General features: G+C 43.8%; 1 protein-coding gene across 3 annotated transcripts in view; it reads right to left on the bottom strand.

Moving 5' to 3' along the window:
* Positions 1 to 17585, bottom strand: part of ANKRD11 (ankyrin repeat domain containing 11) — a 192683-nt gene that overhangs the window by 12768 nt on the left and 162330 nt on the right. Inside the window, exons 5-9 of one of the 3 annotated variants that reach the window (XM_081868368.1) lie at positions 12299 to 12469; positions 11645 to 11851; positions 9238 to 9380; positions 8477 to 8624; positions 2 to 6798 (exon numbers count right to left, since the gene is read on the bottom strand). In XM_081868368.1, coding sequence (XP_081724494.1) covers positions 2 to 6798; positions 8477 to 8624; positions 9238 to 9380; positions 11645 to 11851; positions 12299 to 12469 — 7466 coding nt within the window. The remainder of the gene's footprint in view (position 1; positions 6799 to 8476; positions 8625 to 9237; positions 9381 to 11644; positions 11852 to 12298; positions 12470 to 17585) is intronic. The other 2 variants (XM_081868370.1, XM_081868369.1) reach the window with 2 other exon arrangements.

The raw sequence follows: 17585 nt of genomic DNA, 5'->3' as shown, positions 1-17585 counted from the left end.
CCACTGGAATGTGCAGCTTGCTCAAAGGTTTGCCATCCAGCAGGTATGAGCCTGTGTAGGTGACATACTCAGCGTAACACTGGGGTGCCTGGGGAGTGATGTAGCAGAGAATTTTCCGCTTCTCCTCAATTTTCTTCCTGATCTGTAGGTACTCAAAATAGGGATTGGACCTGTCGCTGTGGTAAGGTTCAATGTCTTCCAACTTGATGGCATCAACAATTGCAGCCAGTGTCTGCTGGATCATTTCCCGTGTCTGCTGGGTGGAGGTGTTGATTTGCTGCTGCAGCTGCTGATTGGAGCGCTGGAACCTGCGCTTCCGCGGATGTTGTGCCTGGGCATCTTCCTCCTCTGAGACACGCCCCTTTGCTCGTGTTGAAGGGGCAGAAGCAGGGGGAAACTCTTTTTCAGAAGTAGTAGTAGTAGTTGTTGTAGTAGTAGTAGCAGTAGCAGTAGCAGTAGCAGTAGTAGCAGCAGCAGCAGCAGCAGCAGCATTCTGTTTGTTTTGATTGGCAAGCATCTGGGCTCGGTTTCTGGTGATCCGTTGTGGGATCTCTTCGATTTTGGGGGGCTTTGGGGTTTCAGGGACTGGTTTGGGTGGTGGCTCTGTGGATTCTAATTGGGTACTCCCTTGCAGCACCTCTGTCTGAGAGGAAGGGATCTGGCTGTTGCTTCCGGGTACCACTACGTCTTGAACATCAGTGCTCTCAGTTCTGATTGCTTGGCTCAAACTAACTTGAGAACCACTGTCTGATGCAAGAGTAGCTGAGGAGAGTTCTTCACAACTGGTTTCCTCCTCCTTGGTCTCTGACTGAGCAAGATCTGCTGGTGTCACCTCCTGAATATTCTGGGTAGCCTCCGCTTCTTCTATATTTTTCTGTTCCTGGGCACTTGATGCTTCTGACACAACTTCTAGTGAAATCTCATTGGCCTTTTGCTCATCAGCTTGTAGATCTGGCTCCTCAGGAAGGATGCTCTTTTGGTTAAGAGTTAGATCATCCTGCTTGTTTGTAGCCCCCAAAGACACCCCAACATCCACAAAGTCTGCACTGGTGGTTTCCTGATCTGCCGCATGAGTGTCTTCAGCTGACGCTGCCAATTCTTCCTCTGGAACATCTTTTGATTGAAGTGGCAATCCTGGTAAAGAGAAAGGACCCAGGTCTAAGTCATCCTCTGAATTTGGAAATGGATCAGGCCATGCAGCTTGTTCCTCAGGATTTACAGGGGCAATGGTGCTCTCTTCCAAGTTTTCCAGAGCATTAACAGCCTCCACTTTCGATTCTGCTGGCATGCTAGCTGGCTGCAAAGGTGTGTCAGATGCTTCCTCTGGAACAGGCTTACTACCACTAATAAAGAAAGTGTCTAATCTAGCAGGGGAATCTGCATATGAAGCCGGCTGTTCTGCAGTCACCATTTCTGTTGGAACTGCTTCTTCAGCATCTTCCTTTGCTGTATCAAGCCTTGATTCATTCACCGAGAGAGAGTATGAAACGGGGGAACTGGGATGTAGGGAATCTGCAGAAATGAAGGGCACAGGTGTGGGATGCGTGATGTCTGGAGAACAGAAAGGCTTTGGGGAATCAGGACCCTGTTGGGGAGATTTAATGAGCAGCTCTGATCCCACTGTCCAGCTGACAGCATGATCAGAAGGATTGCCAATCAAACTCTGAGGCACAGGAGGATCCAGATTTCTTGTTGAAGTGGTCTCCCACTCAGTACTATTCTGTTCCGGAATGCTAGAGCCAAACTCATTGTCTTCAATTGGTGGTAAAAAGCTGGACTCTGGGGGCATAATGGAAGCAGTTGCTTGTTGCTCTTCTGTGGCATCCAAAGGCAGGCCAAGATCTGGAGGGAGAGCACTTTCAACAGAAGGGGCAAGCAGTTCATCTCTATGAGAAGGGGAAGATTTGGCTTGCAATCCAGAAAATACACTTTCAGGGGACTGAACAACATTGCCCACAGTTCCTGGTGCACAATGCAATGCCTCTGCTTTAGGGGATGGGACTCCATAGTCTGGTGAATAATATTCTGGGGACAAACATGGGAACTTTTCTATGGGAATGGAGGGGAGAGATACTTTCTCCTCCATCAAGTGCTGAACTGGAGAATCATAATTAGAAGTGGCTGGGACACTTTGCTGCCTGAAAAATTTGTCCCCAACATTGAACTCTTCCTCTGCTGCTCTTCTGATATCTACAGACATTGAACGGTGAAGATTTGTGGAGGGGATAGTCCTTGTTGGGGTCTGACTTGGGTTCTCCGGGAATCCACTTGAAGAGTTGGAATATCTATCAAAGAAAGATGGAGAACAAGCGTTCATGGACATGGTGGATATGGGCAATGAATGCTGAGAGTCAGCACAGTCAAACATCAGATCTGTGTAATCTTCATTGCTGCAAGATGGAGTCCTTGGTGTCTGCATCACCTCTTCATAGCTTGGACAAGAAACCACAGATGCTGGTGTTGGAACCCCTGTTGGCCGGTTCTGATCTGGCCTCGGAGACGCAGGTAGGATTTCCTTCATTTGGGGGCCGGCTATCCAATCCTTGGAATCCACCCCAACAACAGGTTGGTTCTTGTTATCTGGGGATACTACTGGAGCCAGTGGGCCTAGATCTTTGAGTTTCTTGTCCTTTAACTGAGTGTCAGGCGCTAGTGGTTTCTTTGTAGTCAAATCCAGACTCCTTTTGCGCATATCCTCATTGGCCTTGACTTTGTCTTTTAATTTGGGGTCTCCAGATCTATGCCTCATCTTCTCCATTTGTTTCATTCTCTCTTTGTGTCTCTTGTGGCGCTCTTCAATCTCAAGATCTTTTTGGCTCAACATCCTCTCAAAGCTGGTCATCATTAAGTCACCATCTCCCAAAAGCTTTTCCCTGGGTCTGATGTCCTTCTTGGTGCCTTCTTTGGGTAAGGTTATTTTATCATTCCCGTTGCTCATTTTAAGACACTCTGATTTGTCCTTTTCTTGATTTTCCTTGAGTCGTTCCTTTACTTTGAGGTCATTAAATTTGGGTGTTTCCTCTTTTGATTTGTCTTTAAGAGTGATCACTTGAGAGCTATCCTTGTCTTTGGCAGACTTCTGCTCCTCCTTGTGGTGCCTAAAGAAACCATCAGTGTGTTTGTCTCTGTGCTTCTCTCTCTCCTCTTTCCACTTTTCTTTATGCCTGTCCCTCTTCTTCTTCTCTTTGGTTGTGCTGACTGTGCTGGAGCTGTACGCTTTGTCTTTCTCTGCCTTCTTTGGAAGTTCTCTTTCAGCATCATTCTTTTCCTTTTTTTCAGGAAACGAATACTCCATGTTTTTGTCCAGTTCTTCTTCAGCCTCTGTTTTTGTTCCATAAGAAATACTAATGCCTTCTCCATCCATGGCAAAGTCCTTCTCATACTGAGTAGAATCTTTCCTGTTGCTGGAGTCTTTAAACTCATCTGTTTTATCTTTCTTTTCAGCTTTCTCTTTCTTTGCTTTTTCCTTTTCATGGCTTTTTTTTGACGAGGATGAAGAATGCCTGTGCCTCTCTTTCTCCTTGAGTTTATCTGGAAGGCAAGGCAAAGGCAGAGACTCCTTAAATTTCTCTTCGGTGGCATCTGCAAGTGAAAGGTTGGAAGACTCAAAGATATTGGTGAGTACAGGGTCTTGCCCTCTGTCTGTGAAGCTATCAGAAGAAATCTCACTGATTTTATCATTGGAGTCATCTCTGTATTCATTGAGGGCTTCTTCCTCCAGTTTCTCCAGCAAGCTCTTTTCTGCTTCTCCGCATTTTGAAGACCGTTTCTCCTTAGTATACTCTTTATCTAGCTTTTCCTTGTGCCTGTTTTTAACCTTCTCTTCCCCAGCATGTTTCTTTTCCACCTTTTCAGGGAATTTCTGCTTTGCCTTCCTTTCTTGGGCTGAGTCCACTGAGCTTCTCTCCTTCCTGTCTTTATACTTCTCTACTGAGTCTTTGTCCTTCTTTTCTTTGTGTTTTTCAAAGGAGCTTTTCTCTTTTTTCTCCTTTCCACCCTCTGGTAACCCTTTGTCCTTCTTCTTCTCTTTTGACTCTTTGTCTTTCTGTTTCTCAGTGGAATGCTGCCGATCAGAGGAGTATTTCCTGTGCTTGTCAGGGACATAAAGGTCTCTCTCAGCTACCATGCTATCGTCTTTGTCTTGCATGCTATCCATACGATGCATTTCACTCCCAAGGCCCTCTCCAAGTTTGAACCCACTTAGGCTGTAATCATCCTTCTCATCTTCACTTTCATCTGTGAAGATATCTAAGATGTTATACCATGTCCTCTCCCGGCCTTTTTTCTCATCCCTCCTCTCGTGGAAATCCTCTCTATCTCCAGAAAAGTTCTTCTCTTTCTTCTCTTTAACTTGGTCTAGTGAACCCTTTCTCTCTTTATCTTTATTGTGGGGATCTTTATATTTCTCCTTTGTATCTTTCTTCTCTTTAAAACCTTTATCTAATTCTTTGTCCTTCTGGTTTTTTTCCGGCAAAGCTTTCTCATTTCTCTCTTTGTCCTCTACTTTGAATTTCTCCTTGTACTTTTCTGTTTTTAATTTCTCTTTCTTGTCCTTCTCTGGCATATCTTTCTTCTCTTTTCCTGAATGATGCCTATCCCAGTTCTCCACATTTTTCCCACTAAATTCGGGTTCAGATTTTTCTTTGAAGAATGTTTCGCAGCCATAGTCTTTAAATTCATCTCTGTAGGATTCTTCTTGTTTAATTTTAACTTCTTTTCTATCTTTAGAGCTATCAGGCAAATCTCTTCTCTCTCTGTTAATTTCACTAGCCTCCTTTTCCTTTCTCTCTTTAAAGCTTTCAGCAGAATCCTTTCTTTTCTTTTCAGGCAGATAACTAGAAATACTTTTATGCTTTTCAACTTGGTCCTTTTTCTTCTCAGAGTTCCGCTCAACATATTCCCTCTCTTTCTTTTTTAGGAAAGTGTCTTTTTCATTACGTTTCTCGCTGTACTCCCTCTTATCTTTTGCTTTACTATCCCGCTTCTTGTCTTTTATCTCCTCCTTCACCGTTTCTATGATGAGTTTTGTCACAGTGTCATTTTGAATTTCCCTGTAGTCTGCCACTGGTGAATCCCAGCTATCCTCTCCTTTGAAATCAAAAGAAGAATCCGATGACAAATCTGAAAACCACCGATCTTGCTGATCATCAGAGAGGCTGAACTTTGTGTCCTCGCTTTCTAAAAACTGGTTTTTATTACTAAACTCTTCAAAGTTGGGCTCCTCCCTGTAACCTTTGTCTTTTTTACATCTCTCTTTCTCCTCTTTCAGGGCTTTCTCCTTCTCTGGTTTTGCTGGTTTTTCCTCCTTCAGTTCATTTTTCTTATCAGTCTTGAACTGCTTGTCCTTAGATTTTTTCTTTCGCTCTTCCTTATGTATTCGAGGTTTTTCCTCTTTAGGAGATTTCTCCTTTATGGGCTTCTCTTTTTCCAATCTGCTGCTCTTTTCTTCTCTGAAAGTTTTACTGAGATCTTTACTTGCCTCCTTGGCTTTTTTCAAGGATTTCTCCTCTTTGGAGGTTTTTCCAGCATCGTCTTTAAACAGCCACTCCTTCTCCTCAGATTTAGTTTTCTGAAATTTGTCTTCCTTCTTGAAGTGCTCCCTCTCATGCTTAAGCACTTTGAGCTTGTTCTCAACAGGGCATTCAGTCTCCACAATCAAAGCCTTATCGGTCTTCTGCTTAGAGTCCTCATAGTCAAAAGAAAAGGCTTTGATTATTTTAATGTCTTGGGTGGCAGGACACTGGCCTCTCTCTTTGTTTTTGTGTTTGTGTTTTGTTTTATGCTTTTTTACAACTTTCCCTTCCTTGTCTCGCTTTGGAATAGCTCCATCAACACTGGCATGGAATGAATTTTTCTTCTCCACAATCACAGGAGCTCCATGTTGGGCGCGCTTCTTGGGCTCCTGCTTCTTCCTCACAGGCTTCAATGATTCCAGGCTTGAGTCCTCAGACGTGTAATCAGACTCACTGGTCAGCCTCGTCCTTGTTGAATCCGATAAAGAACTGACATCTGACCAGGCTGGAGAAGAGACTGTTTTCCAGTTGTCTGTCCTCCAGTGCTTGGAGTGCTGTTCTGCAAGGGTAGCATTATGCTTCTGAGACCCCAAACTCCCATGGGAAGAGGCAGAAGAAGCAGAAAGGGAATTAAACAAGGATGACTCCTTTAACACCAATCTGGAGTCCTTTACACAGGTAGCACTTTGTACAGAGTCTCTGTCATCCTCCTCACTCTCCAGGTTTTCACTCTCTGATTCAGAGGAACAAAACTTGTCATTTTTTTTGCCAAACCGAACCTCTTTGCCTTTTGCTTCCTTCTTGCGCTTCTTCTTCACTTTGCTTTTCTCTTTCTGTTGTTTGGCATTAGAAGGTTCTCGAGCCTTGCTGCTGGGGAGGATAGAATGGGTTGTCAGCCGCAACTTTTCCCCAGTCCCCACAGGCAGGCTGGTCTCCTCTTCATCAGATGTGTCTGAAAGGATACGATGGGATGCTTTCTTTGGTGTGATTGTGCTGTTTTTAGTATAAGTTTTTACTTCCATCTTGGGGATGGAAATAAAACTATTTGCTTTAGTCTCTTTCCTGTAATCCTTTTTCAGAAGATGTTTATCATCAACTGGTGGGACCCTGTCCTGCTCATCATCCTCATCAAACTCATATTCATCCTTCACGGGTGTGACAGCTTTGGGAGGCTCCTGGTTCTTGGCCTTGTGTTTCAGGCCCTTCTCAAACTCAGAGTCTGTGTTGTTGCCATCAATGGAACTGGATGGTGCAAACGAAGGAGCATCTTCCTCTTCTGAACTCTCTGAAAAAACAAGAGCACAAATAAAGAGTAAGGTACAACACCTACTTTCACCTGGAGCAGGAGCATCATTCTCCACAGAAACCTGCTCACAATACCTGAACAGACAATCTATCTTCCATGTGCAAAGCATAGCTGTGGCTGCTTTACCTACTCGGTGGTCTGCTGGGTCCTCTGGAATAAAAGGCCAAAGCTGCGCAGGGGAGTCAATGACAGGAATCCATTTGGAGCATCTGGGCAGAAAGGGTGCAAATCCAATAAGAGCGATTGCTGGGTGTAATATCCATTTGTTTCAAAGGGGACTGCTTCCATAAGTTGCAGCACAGCCAGACATCTGCAGTGTCAATTTATTATCAGGCAAATGGTGCATCCATTCCCCTCATCTCAGGTGCTGCCTTTTTTTAAAAAACACAGGAGCATTGGTCATGCTCAGCCCCATCCCTACCACATCCAAGTGTTTCACCCTCATACAGGCCTCAAAGCTACTACACAGTATTTATATAGTGCTTTAAGGGGATTTGGTGTGCACTTCACCACTAACTGTTACAATGCCCCTATAAGGAAGGCCAGCTGTTTTCCTTCTGCTACAGATGAAGGGATGACACTAGGATAAACAGTGATTTGTGTAAGGGCATTTGATAAGTCCAAGGTGAAGGTGAGATCTGAATGAATATTTACACCTCACACTCTTGGCTAATCAGCACTTCTTTGCACAGATTCCTCGTCACTCTGCAAAAACTTCCTCTTACTGCATTTTCTCAAAGGCTCACCTCTTCATCCCTACACAATACAGTACAACTCTCTTTTTCAAGCTTTTACTTGCAAAGCAATGCTGGACACAAGTCCTTTCTGCATCTCTCTTTGCCAAGCAAATTTCTTAAAAATCCCATCCCTGCTGAGCTTCAAAACCACCTGCGCAATGCATCATTATGTTACAGCACAGAACATGTGGCTTGGGGAGGAGGCAGCGAATAGGCATCATAGAGCATCTTATAGCTGAGGCTTGTTATAGGCAGAAGAGAGGGTACCAGCTGAGTGAGGATGCTAAATGTGGGTATCTTACTCCATTCATGATACACACTTAGTCTTCCTGACCCCACTTATTATATGCATTAACTGTGCTACTTCTGGATATGTCACACTGCAAAGTTGTCTGGCAAAGTATCAAATGGCCTGCTTCTGTCTTTTCATGTGCTGTTTGGGAGGCCTTGACTCTACTACAGGCAATGGTGAGAGGCAAATTGATTGCTTAACCTCACAAATAAATTTTAGTGAAAGCAAAATAGCAAAATACTAAAATCTGATCTTCCTCAGGATCACGAGAAAGTGATGGTAAGTAATGCCATCACATTCAGCCTCTGCTCCACCAACCTTAGGATGTAGAACAGCAAAGCATTCAGTTCCACATTAACCTGGAGCATTTCCTGGAGTCTCTGTTAGGGAGCTGCCTAGTCTTTGATTTCCAATGATGGGCTGTTGCAAGTATGCAACAATAAAGAACAATATGCAAATCTCAAGGGAGCAAAGGTCATTATTAAAGCCCCTGAAGGCACTAAGCAAAAGGTTTCAGGGTGTGCTCCTGGCACAATACAGGCCTCTGAAGGTCTACTTATTTCCCTACATTACGCATGGAGGTACAGGTTATTTGCACCACACCCTTCTGCCACTTCCCACCTCTTACCTGTGGAGCTCTCTTCACTGGAAGGATATGTGGCTTTTCCCAGGAGCAGATTGACCATTGTGGGGGAATTTGCTACTTTTAATGGTGTCTCTCCCCTCCTGTTAAGCTGGTGAGGATTTCCTCCATAATGTAACAACAGTTTCACCACCTAGACATAAACAAAGTCTCATTAAGTTGCATCTATAATGAACAAAGGAGCAGAAATGAAGATTATCCAAAAGGCTGACAAACCAGCTCACTATCAGCTAGTGATAAAGTAGCTTAAAGTCTAGCACATTGGTCAGAGAAATATGAGCTAAAGCTAAGTGGTAGGGAATATGCTCTACAAGTATAAGATCCTTAGTTGAATTCCTTGCCTCCCTTATTGCAAAGGAGATCATGTAGAAGGCCCTTGTCACTCATGGTAGGTGATGAGCAGCTAGATATAGACATTGGCCTGTCTCAGTATAAGGGAATACCCTTACATACAGTATCACCTTACCCAGTTTGTCTCTCTTGTTTCTCTGGGACCGAACAGGGTAGCTACACTTCAAACACCTAGAAATAAGGACACTGGACACATCAGGAAGGTGGTAAAGACATTATTGGAGGTAAAGGGAAGAAGGCAAAGGCTGCAACTTATCCTCATCCACAAGTTTTCAATAGTAGGAGGGAAGAATAAAAAGTACACAGTAAAGAGCTGAAGAGCCTGACGGTGGCCACAGGGAGAGATCATTTGGGCCTGTGTAACAGCTGACTACTCAAATCTGGCAAGAACTGACCTTGTAGTGCCCATTGCTGGCTGCATCATGCAGCGGAGTGTCATCATCCAAGCCCTTGGTGTTGACCTCGGCGCCTGCAGCAAGCAACTGTTTTGCAACGTCATAGTAACCCCTGTTGCATGCCTCATGCAAAGCCGTCCAACCTGCAAATGCACATACAAAACATACACGTGACATGGATGGCCTATTTCAGATCAGTAACTATGTCACACAGCAGTGCCTCCATTGATTATGCTGGCTGGCAGCACAGAGGCTTGCCTATAGAACCACCCGCCAGCCCTGCGTTAGTGTAAAGACATCAGAAGCTTGACTCTTGCCTGGTATTTAGCCCATCCAGGCTCTTTTGTCTGGCAACATAATATATACATCCAGCTCCCCACTAGAAATAAGGAAAGAACAGAAGTTTAATAAAGGGGCATGAGGGAGGGACCATCTTTTGATGTAGAAAGATGGTCAATGTTATTTTTCACAGAATTCCTGTTCTCACCTGAACCTTAGTGTCTGGAATATTAACAAATAGCTGCAATGCCACAAACAGGTCTGCTTGGCTTTCTGGTGGCTTTGCAGCATCAGGTGGTAGGTAGAGAATGCTGCCACAGAAACAAGAATACCAAAATGTAATGAATAAAAAAACTGAAGCCTCCTGGAATGTAATGAATAAATGATGCTAACAGGTTTATTTCCAAATAAAATAATCCTTAAAAGTTTCCCCAAAAGAGTTATTTCTACAACTATACTATTAGAAAGCCTCTGTCTGAGTTACTGAATGAGTGTTATCTCTAGATGCATAAATGACTTATAATTAGTATGTGTCTTGATCAGAAACCAGTACTAACTATTACAAGGCTCAGGACAAGGCACTTGCTGCTCATTATAGAAGTGCAGTGAACATTAACCTTTGCATGGTGGTGCTAGGTCATTTCAAATAAGCATCTATTGTAGCTTCTGAATTGCATACTAAGATAGCAAAGCAGCAAGTCCTAGATCTCCCAATGAACACAATTTGGCACCTGTTAAATTTTGCACAACAGGAGTTTTTGGCAAAATAATGGGACATAAGAGATTAATTTGGACTACCTAAAGAATGAGGGGGAAAAACCTGATCGACAATCATTAGCATGTGAAGGTATCACAGTGGCTGAAGCTAGGACAACAGAGGCTACAACACTGCAGTTGAAAAGAGGAAAGAATAAAAAGAAAAGACAGAACAGCAGCAACTATCAGGAGGGAGAATACAGTATGGAAGGTGAAAACTTTATAGGTAACTGAGCTCTGCCACAGCTAGAAATATGCAACCAACATGAAATGGGCAAGAGAAAGTCATAGATAGAATCCCTGATCCAAGGCAATGGATCTGTTAGGCCTCCTCACAGCACTGCTCGCATTTTGGATTTTTTTTTGTGTATGTGGGGGGGGGGTGTTTTTGAAACAGTGACAACATCACAAGGTTCATGACAGCAAAAAAACAGAACAAAATACAACACATCCCCAAGCTGGATCACTGTTCAGCAACTTACTCTGACTGTTCCACTACAGTTACAGATAGGTAGCCGTGTTGGTCTGCCATAGTCAAAACAAAATAAAAAAATTCCTTCCAGTAGCACCTTAAAGACCAACTAAGTTAGTTCTTGGTATGAGCTTTCGTGTGCATGCACACTTCTTCAGATACACTGAAACAGAAGTCACCAGGCTCAACAGTCGTCAACAGGCTCATCACAGCTATCTGCCAATCACCCATTCCCACCACCCTTCTGAGTAATACCCCTCCCCACCTTCTCACTATATAGAAGGGTCTGGTGACTTCTGTTTCAGTGTATCTGAAGAAGTGTGCATGCACACGAAAGCTCATACCAAGAACTAACTTAGTTGGTCTTTAAGGTGCTACTGGAAGGAATTTTTTTATTTTGTTTTGTTCCACTACAGGTTGCTCACCTACTCCTCTGATGAATCTAGTCCTATCCTAGTTCAAGCTGGGCAACTTACAGTGGTGCCCCGCAAGACGAATGCCTCGCAAGACGAAAAACCCGCTAGACGAAAGGGTTTTCCGTTTTTGAGGCGCTTCGCAAGACGAAATTCCCTATGGGCTTGCTTCGCAAGACGAAAACGTCTTGCGAGTCTTGCGATTTTTTTCCGCCCCCCCCCCCTTTTCTAAGCCGCTAATAGCCGCTTAGCCGCTAATAGCGCTAATCCGCTAAGCCGCTAATAGGGTTGCTTCACAAGACGAAAAAACCGCTAGACGAAGAGACTCGCGGAACGGATTCTTTTCGTCTTGCGAGGCACCACTGTAATTATGTGGGCTCTAGTATAATGTTTTCTTCAGCGTCTCAGCCAAGAAACAACTGTATTGTTTTTCTACCCCCACCCCAACATACTCCAGCAGTCAATTCAGAATGAATAGAGTGGTTACCTGCAAAATCTTTTACATTGACGTCTGCACCCTCAATAATGAGTTCCTTGATGCGTCGGGCATCTCCTCGGATAGCTGCCCGGTGCAGCCGAGTCTCTCCACGTTCATTTCTCTTGTTTACTTTATCTTTGGTTTTGGAGGCAGAATTAGGAGTTCCCTTCTGACAAACTGTGGATTGAGAGGGATGCTTTGGTGTTGTATCTACTGCTGGCAGGAGAGGTGGGGAAAAGCACATATGAAGGAGGAGTTCAGTTCAAAGCCAAAACCCCAAAGCCTTTAGAGGGAGCTGTTGCCATATAGTTACAATCTTGCCTTGAAGCAGAGGAAATGGCTGGGGGATTGGGGGATGGGAGAGTTAATCTTTCCAAGCAGAGGAATGCCTCTGCAGGCACAATGGAGACATTAATGGAAGACTGTGATTAAGCAAATACTGTAGAAAGCAGCTGTGGTTCCTCTCAGGAATGAAGGGGCCTGAGATCTAAGGGAAGAAGTGAAGTCGATTCACTAGCTGCAAACGGGGGAGTTCTCCAAGCCTTGTATGCTGAACACCTAACTGGATGTTTCTGAGATCCCCACTAAGACAGCAACTGCAGATTTTGAGGGAGAACCATAAGGGCCTAATTCTACCTTAAACACAAATTATACTGTCCACACCTGGACTGTTTGCAGACTCTTCTGCTGTCATCTGCATAAGAAGGGCAACCTGCTGGCGCTCAGAGAGCGGATAACCTGCACGGATTCCTGGAAGTCCCATTCCGAACAGCAGGCTGGGCTTCCGAGTTGCGGGCTCCTTTTTAATCCTCTTCCTTTCAGGACCCTGCTTTTCTGTGAAAACAGAGATAGGGGAAAAAATTGCAACTGAAATTCATCTGTTCTGAAGATATTTGCTATATTTGCTAACAGCAGCTTCCCTTTCAAACCTTTGCTCCTGACAGTGTCAAGATACTGAAGATGCCTTTGTCTAACTTCCTGCAAAGTAAGTCCTAGGGTTCATTGTTTTTATTTTAGAAAATTTATATCCCTGTTAAAAGCAGTACGCAAGGTGGCTTACAAATTTGAAAACAAAACATACCACATCTTAATAAATATCAATGAAAAGAGACAATTGTGACAAGTAGTAAATATTAAAAACAGCAGGGTCAGGGTTAGCATTACAAATTTCTAAACAAGCAGATTAAAAGCCTGTCTAAATAAAAGCATCTTAGCAAGATGCCAGGAGACAGGCAGTAACAAGGTCGACTGGGCCTCCCATAGAAAAGAGTAACACAATTTAGGTATAGCCAGGGAGAAGGCTCTCTCACACATTTCACTTGTCTTGCTTCAGCCATAGTTGGGATGAAGAGAAGAAGGGAGCAGCAGGATGGTACACAAAGAACCTCTAATGAAGGAGACTCCACAACCTCCTGAGGGCGAGTGTTCCAATGACAAATAGCTGTTACTGTCAGAAAGTTATTTCTGATGTTTAGTTGGAATCTCCTTTCTTGCAACTTGAAGCCATTGGTTTGAGTCCCGTCCCCCAGAACAGGAGGAAACAAGCTTGCTTCATTTCCCATGTGATAGTCCTTCAGATATTTGAAGATGGCTATCATATCTCCTCTCAGTCTCCTCTTCTCCAGGCTAAATATACCCAGCTCCTTCAACCATTCCTCATAAAGCTTTGTTTCCAGACCCTTGATCATCTTAGTTGCCCTCCTCTGCACACATTCCAGCTTGTCAACATCCTTCTTAAATTGTGGTGCCCAGAACTGGACACGGTATTCCAGGTGTGGTCTGATCAAGGCAGAACAGAGTGGTACTGTTAACTCCCTCAGTCTTGTGGTGGTATTCCTACTTCCAAAAGTAGACCCTGCTCTGCCTGGCTTTTCAAAGCCTGCCAGTCCCCCCCCCCCAATCATTCCTTTTAAAGGGGAGTGTTAATCTCATGGTACTGTATTGGATGGAGCTAACATTCTGGTAGAGTCTGAAGAGTTTGCCAGATCAGCCACTTGAGATAAAAAAATCAGAATACAGCATAACTAAATCTGCCATTCCACATACAGACTTACAGCACTATAACAAGACAAATCAACACACACACACACACACACACACACACACGTGCGCACTGCAATAGCAATGGGTAAGTGCTGCCACTCACAAATTCTGGGGGAAAGGGTTTACTTCACTGAACATCTACCAACAGTTTCCATCTGGAGCATTCGATTTTGAGAGGTCACTGTGGGCTACATAGTTGTTCATAAGGCCCATATTTATATTTCAGAAGGCTTGTGATGGCTTAATGGGAAGCTTTATTTTTAGTACAACAAACAGACCTATGGCATAAGCAGCAGCAGCCTTCAAGTCTGAATGAGTGGCCGAGCATGAACACCATTCTCCCTGAGCCCCAAGGCAGCACCTGACAAAGTGATTTGCTATTCCATTCCCTCCCTTAAGTCTCCTCCTTCCCCCATTCTCCTCAGCTTCGAGTGTGCAAATTTCAATGAATGTGATTTCTTTTCTTCTTCAGGAGCATTCTAATTTCCTCCTTGCCAGAAGAGTTATCTTCTCCATAGCTCCCACTCCACCTTCCCCAAAATTAATGCAGTCATTTAAGCAGTTAAAATTAATGTGGCCATTTCAATACTCTCTTATTCAAGTGCTAACTTGTTACAGGAGGCATGACACAAGTATTTCTATGCAATTAAAGTTTCAGGACCAATAAATATGTAATCAAAAGTATATGTAGAAAATAAAGTTCTTATTGTACACTGTCCAAATAAGAAGGTATAAGTCAACAAAATCATACTTGCTTACACTCTATGAGAAAAGTGGAACAACCACTGTCACGCACATCACATGGCTTACTGGTAAACACTTCTGTTTTCCATGGAGGTTTCACTCCTATTACTTTTTCTGTGCTCGGTAGAATAAAAACCTAGTCCTGACAAGCCTAAATATGCTTTAGTAATGCCAGAATATGTTAGAGAAGCATCAATGAATAGGGAGTAGACAGTAGAGCATGTCCCAGTTCAGTTTTAACACATACGATGATTGAAGACTGAATAGAAAAAGATGGTATAACCACATCAAATGCTGCATTGAACTTATACTGGACACATCTGTGCCAACTACCGTATTTTTTGCTCTATAAGACGCACCAGACCACAAGACGCACCTAGTTTTTGGAGGAGGAAAACAAGAACAAATATTCTGAATCTCAGAAGCCAGAACAGCAAGAGGGATCGCTGCGCAGTGAAAGCAGCAATCCCTCTTGCTGTTCTGGCTTCTGGGATAGCTGCGCAGCCTGCATTCACTCCATAAGACGCACACACATTTCCCCTTACTTTTTAGGAGGGAAAAAGTGAGTCTTATAGAGCAAACAATATGGTAGTTTTGTGTGGCTTACAATGTGAATAACATAAGCATTATCTAAAGCAACTTCTTTACCAGAAGTTTTAGTCCAGCCCAAGCAGTGGCTCACTGTAAACAAATATATTTAGGCATCTAGAGAAAAAACAGACAAGCATCTCATGGCTCCTGAAAGACCCAAATTAAATGCGCAAACACACACTCAACTTTAAGTGAGCACTCCTTCCTTTAAAATCAAGAAACTAAATACTGGAACACAAAATATAACACTCTTGCACAGGAGCTAGATAAATAGAAATGCAATTATTTAATTGATTATGCTGATATCAGAAAACATTGCTATCTTCAAAACTGAGCCCTAAGATTGAGGGGAAATATAATTTTCAACTAAGCAAGTTTCCTTGCTTCTTAAAGCAGGTCACACCTGATGACTCCGTTATCAATTGGCAGAAGATAACTAGGATATTCATAGAATGAAAATAAATCTAGGGACACTGCCGTAGATGGGATGAAAGTATCTTCTTCCAGAAGACAGGAAATCCCCTAGACTGTTATCTCTCACAGCCTCTGTCCAGAATTAGCAAGAGCTTTAAACAACTGGAATCCTTGAGTATAATAGCCAATCTCCTAAAATCTCCACAGAACAGATAGCATAAGACTTCCTCTTTCCTTTTCTAAATTGCTTCCAACCAGTGACTAGGCAGATCACAAACAATACTTTTAACCTTTACAAGGCAAGCAGGCCTCAAACTGGTCAGTGCCTGATAGGAGACAACTTAGACATCCCATGCACAGCAACACTGAGAAGGATATACCGTATTTTTCGCTCTATAACACGCACCTGACCATAACACGCACATCGTTTTTAGAGGAGGAAAACAAGGGAAAAAACATTCTGAATGAAACAGTGGATGTATCATTTTTGGGCTTCATGCTGTGGCCACAGACATGTGATCTGATGGTGAATTTGGGGTGACCCAATGCAAAAATCCTGAGAATTCCTGTGGATCCATGCTTTGTAACCACGTTTTTGCACCATTGCAGCCCCAGGCAACAGTGGGTGCGTGGTTTTTTTGGTGCAGGCTGTAGCCATGGACATGCTATGTGATCTGATGGTGAATTTGGGGTGACCCAGTGCAAAGATCCTGAGGATCCATGTGGATCCATGCTTTTTAACCACGTTTTTGCACCATTGCAGCCCCAGGCAACAGTGGGTGCGTGATTTGGGGGGGGCAGGCTGTAGCCATGGACATGCTATGTGATCTGATGGTGAATTTGGGGTGACCCAATGCAAAGATCCTGAGGATCCATGTGGATCTATGCTTTGTAACCACATTTTAAGTGGGGAGCGAAGGAAAAACAAATAAGGGACATGAGAGGGGTGTGCAGAGAAGCAGCTGGCTAAGAATGCAGGAGAGGGATTTAATGGGAGGGAGGAAAGAAAGGCAAAAGTTTCCCCCCACCCAAGCCAGCTATCTCTCTCTCTCCCTCCCTCCCTCCCTCCCTCCCCCCTCTCTCTCCCTCCCTCTCTCCCTCCCCCCTCTCTCTCTCTCCCCCTCCCCCCCTCTCTCTCTCCCTTCCCCCCTCTCTCTCCCCTCTGCTTGCCTGGAGGAATTCCCCTCTGCTTGCCTGGAGGGGAGGGGCTTTCCCTGCTCTTTGTTCCGTTTCAGCAAACACAGCAACGAAACAGAGAAGGGTGGGCAGTAAGACCCTGAGGCAGAATGCAGGAAAGCAGCCGCTTCCTCTTTTCAGTTTTCCCCGCGATTTGATTTTTGCCTGATTTTTCGGCTCCAGGGACCACACATTCGCTCTATAACACGCACAGACATTTCCCCTTCCTTTTTAGGAGAAAAAATCTGCGTGTTATAGAGGGGAAAATACGGTATATGCAACCAAATCCAATCAAAACCTTGATGTGCTTATTTGACCAGTTATAATATGGCTACACAAATCACTGAGGATCCTTTTCATTATTTCAAGAGGACTGCACAGCTAATAGAAAAACATTTTTATCACATTTTAATTGTTTGCTTCTTAGTGTCTCCTTTCCCCTCTGCATCCTATAGCATTCTCTCTCTCTTCCCCATCTGTTAACTGGCACCCCTGCTTTTCAATACTCCACAGTTCTCAGTGCACCCCATCTCTATTAGTCCATTTTATTATCTGCATTCCTTAGCAGCTCTTTTCTCTTTTACTAGTAAAGACCTCTGGACCCCAATCTGTCACCTCCTATTTTTCTCTTTCCACACCCTCCCCAAACACCTGTCTTTCCACCCTCCCCACCCTAGAGTTCCCTCCCCACTCAATGTTGCAGTTTGAATGCTAGGACCATGTGATTCCTCCACAACAAACACCATCTAGATTGTTCCAAGAAGGGAACTACAACTATGTGTTCCCCAGGCAAAAACAAATGAAAAGACACACACACCACACACCAGTTTGAACTGTAGCATATGTTGCTTAACAACTATACAAAGAAAAGAAAAGAAATTATGTTCCACAGCCTGGTTAAAGAGAGAATTTATATTGCTTCAACAATAAATCTTTGACCAATGCTCTTTCATCCTGATGCAGTAGAGCCAAAAATGAAATC

Source organism: Podarcis erhardii (genome assembly GCF_964252035.2).
Source record: "Podarcis erhardii genome assembly, chromosome: 7".
NCBI classification, from domain to species: domain Eukaryota; kingdom Metazoa; phylum Chordata; class Lepidosauria; order Squamata; family Lacertidae; genus Podarcis; species Podarcis erhardii.
The sequence above is the reverse complement of the archived record's forward strand: the minus strand, read 5'-3'. Positions and strand labels throughout refer to the sequence as shown.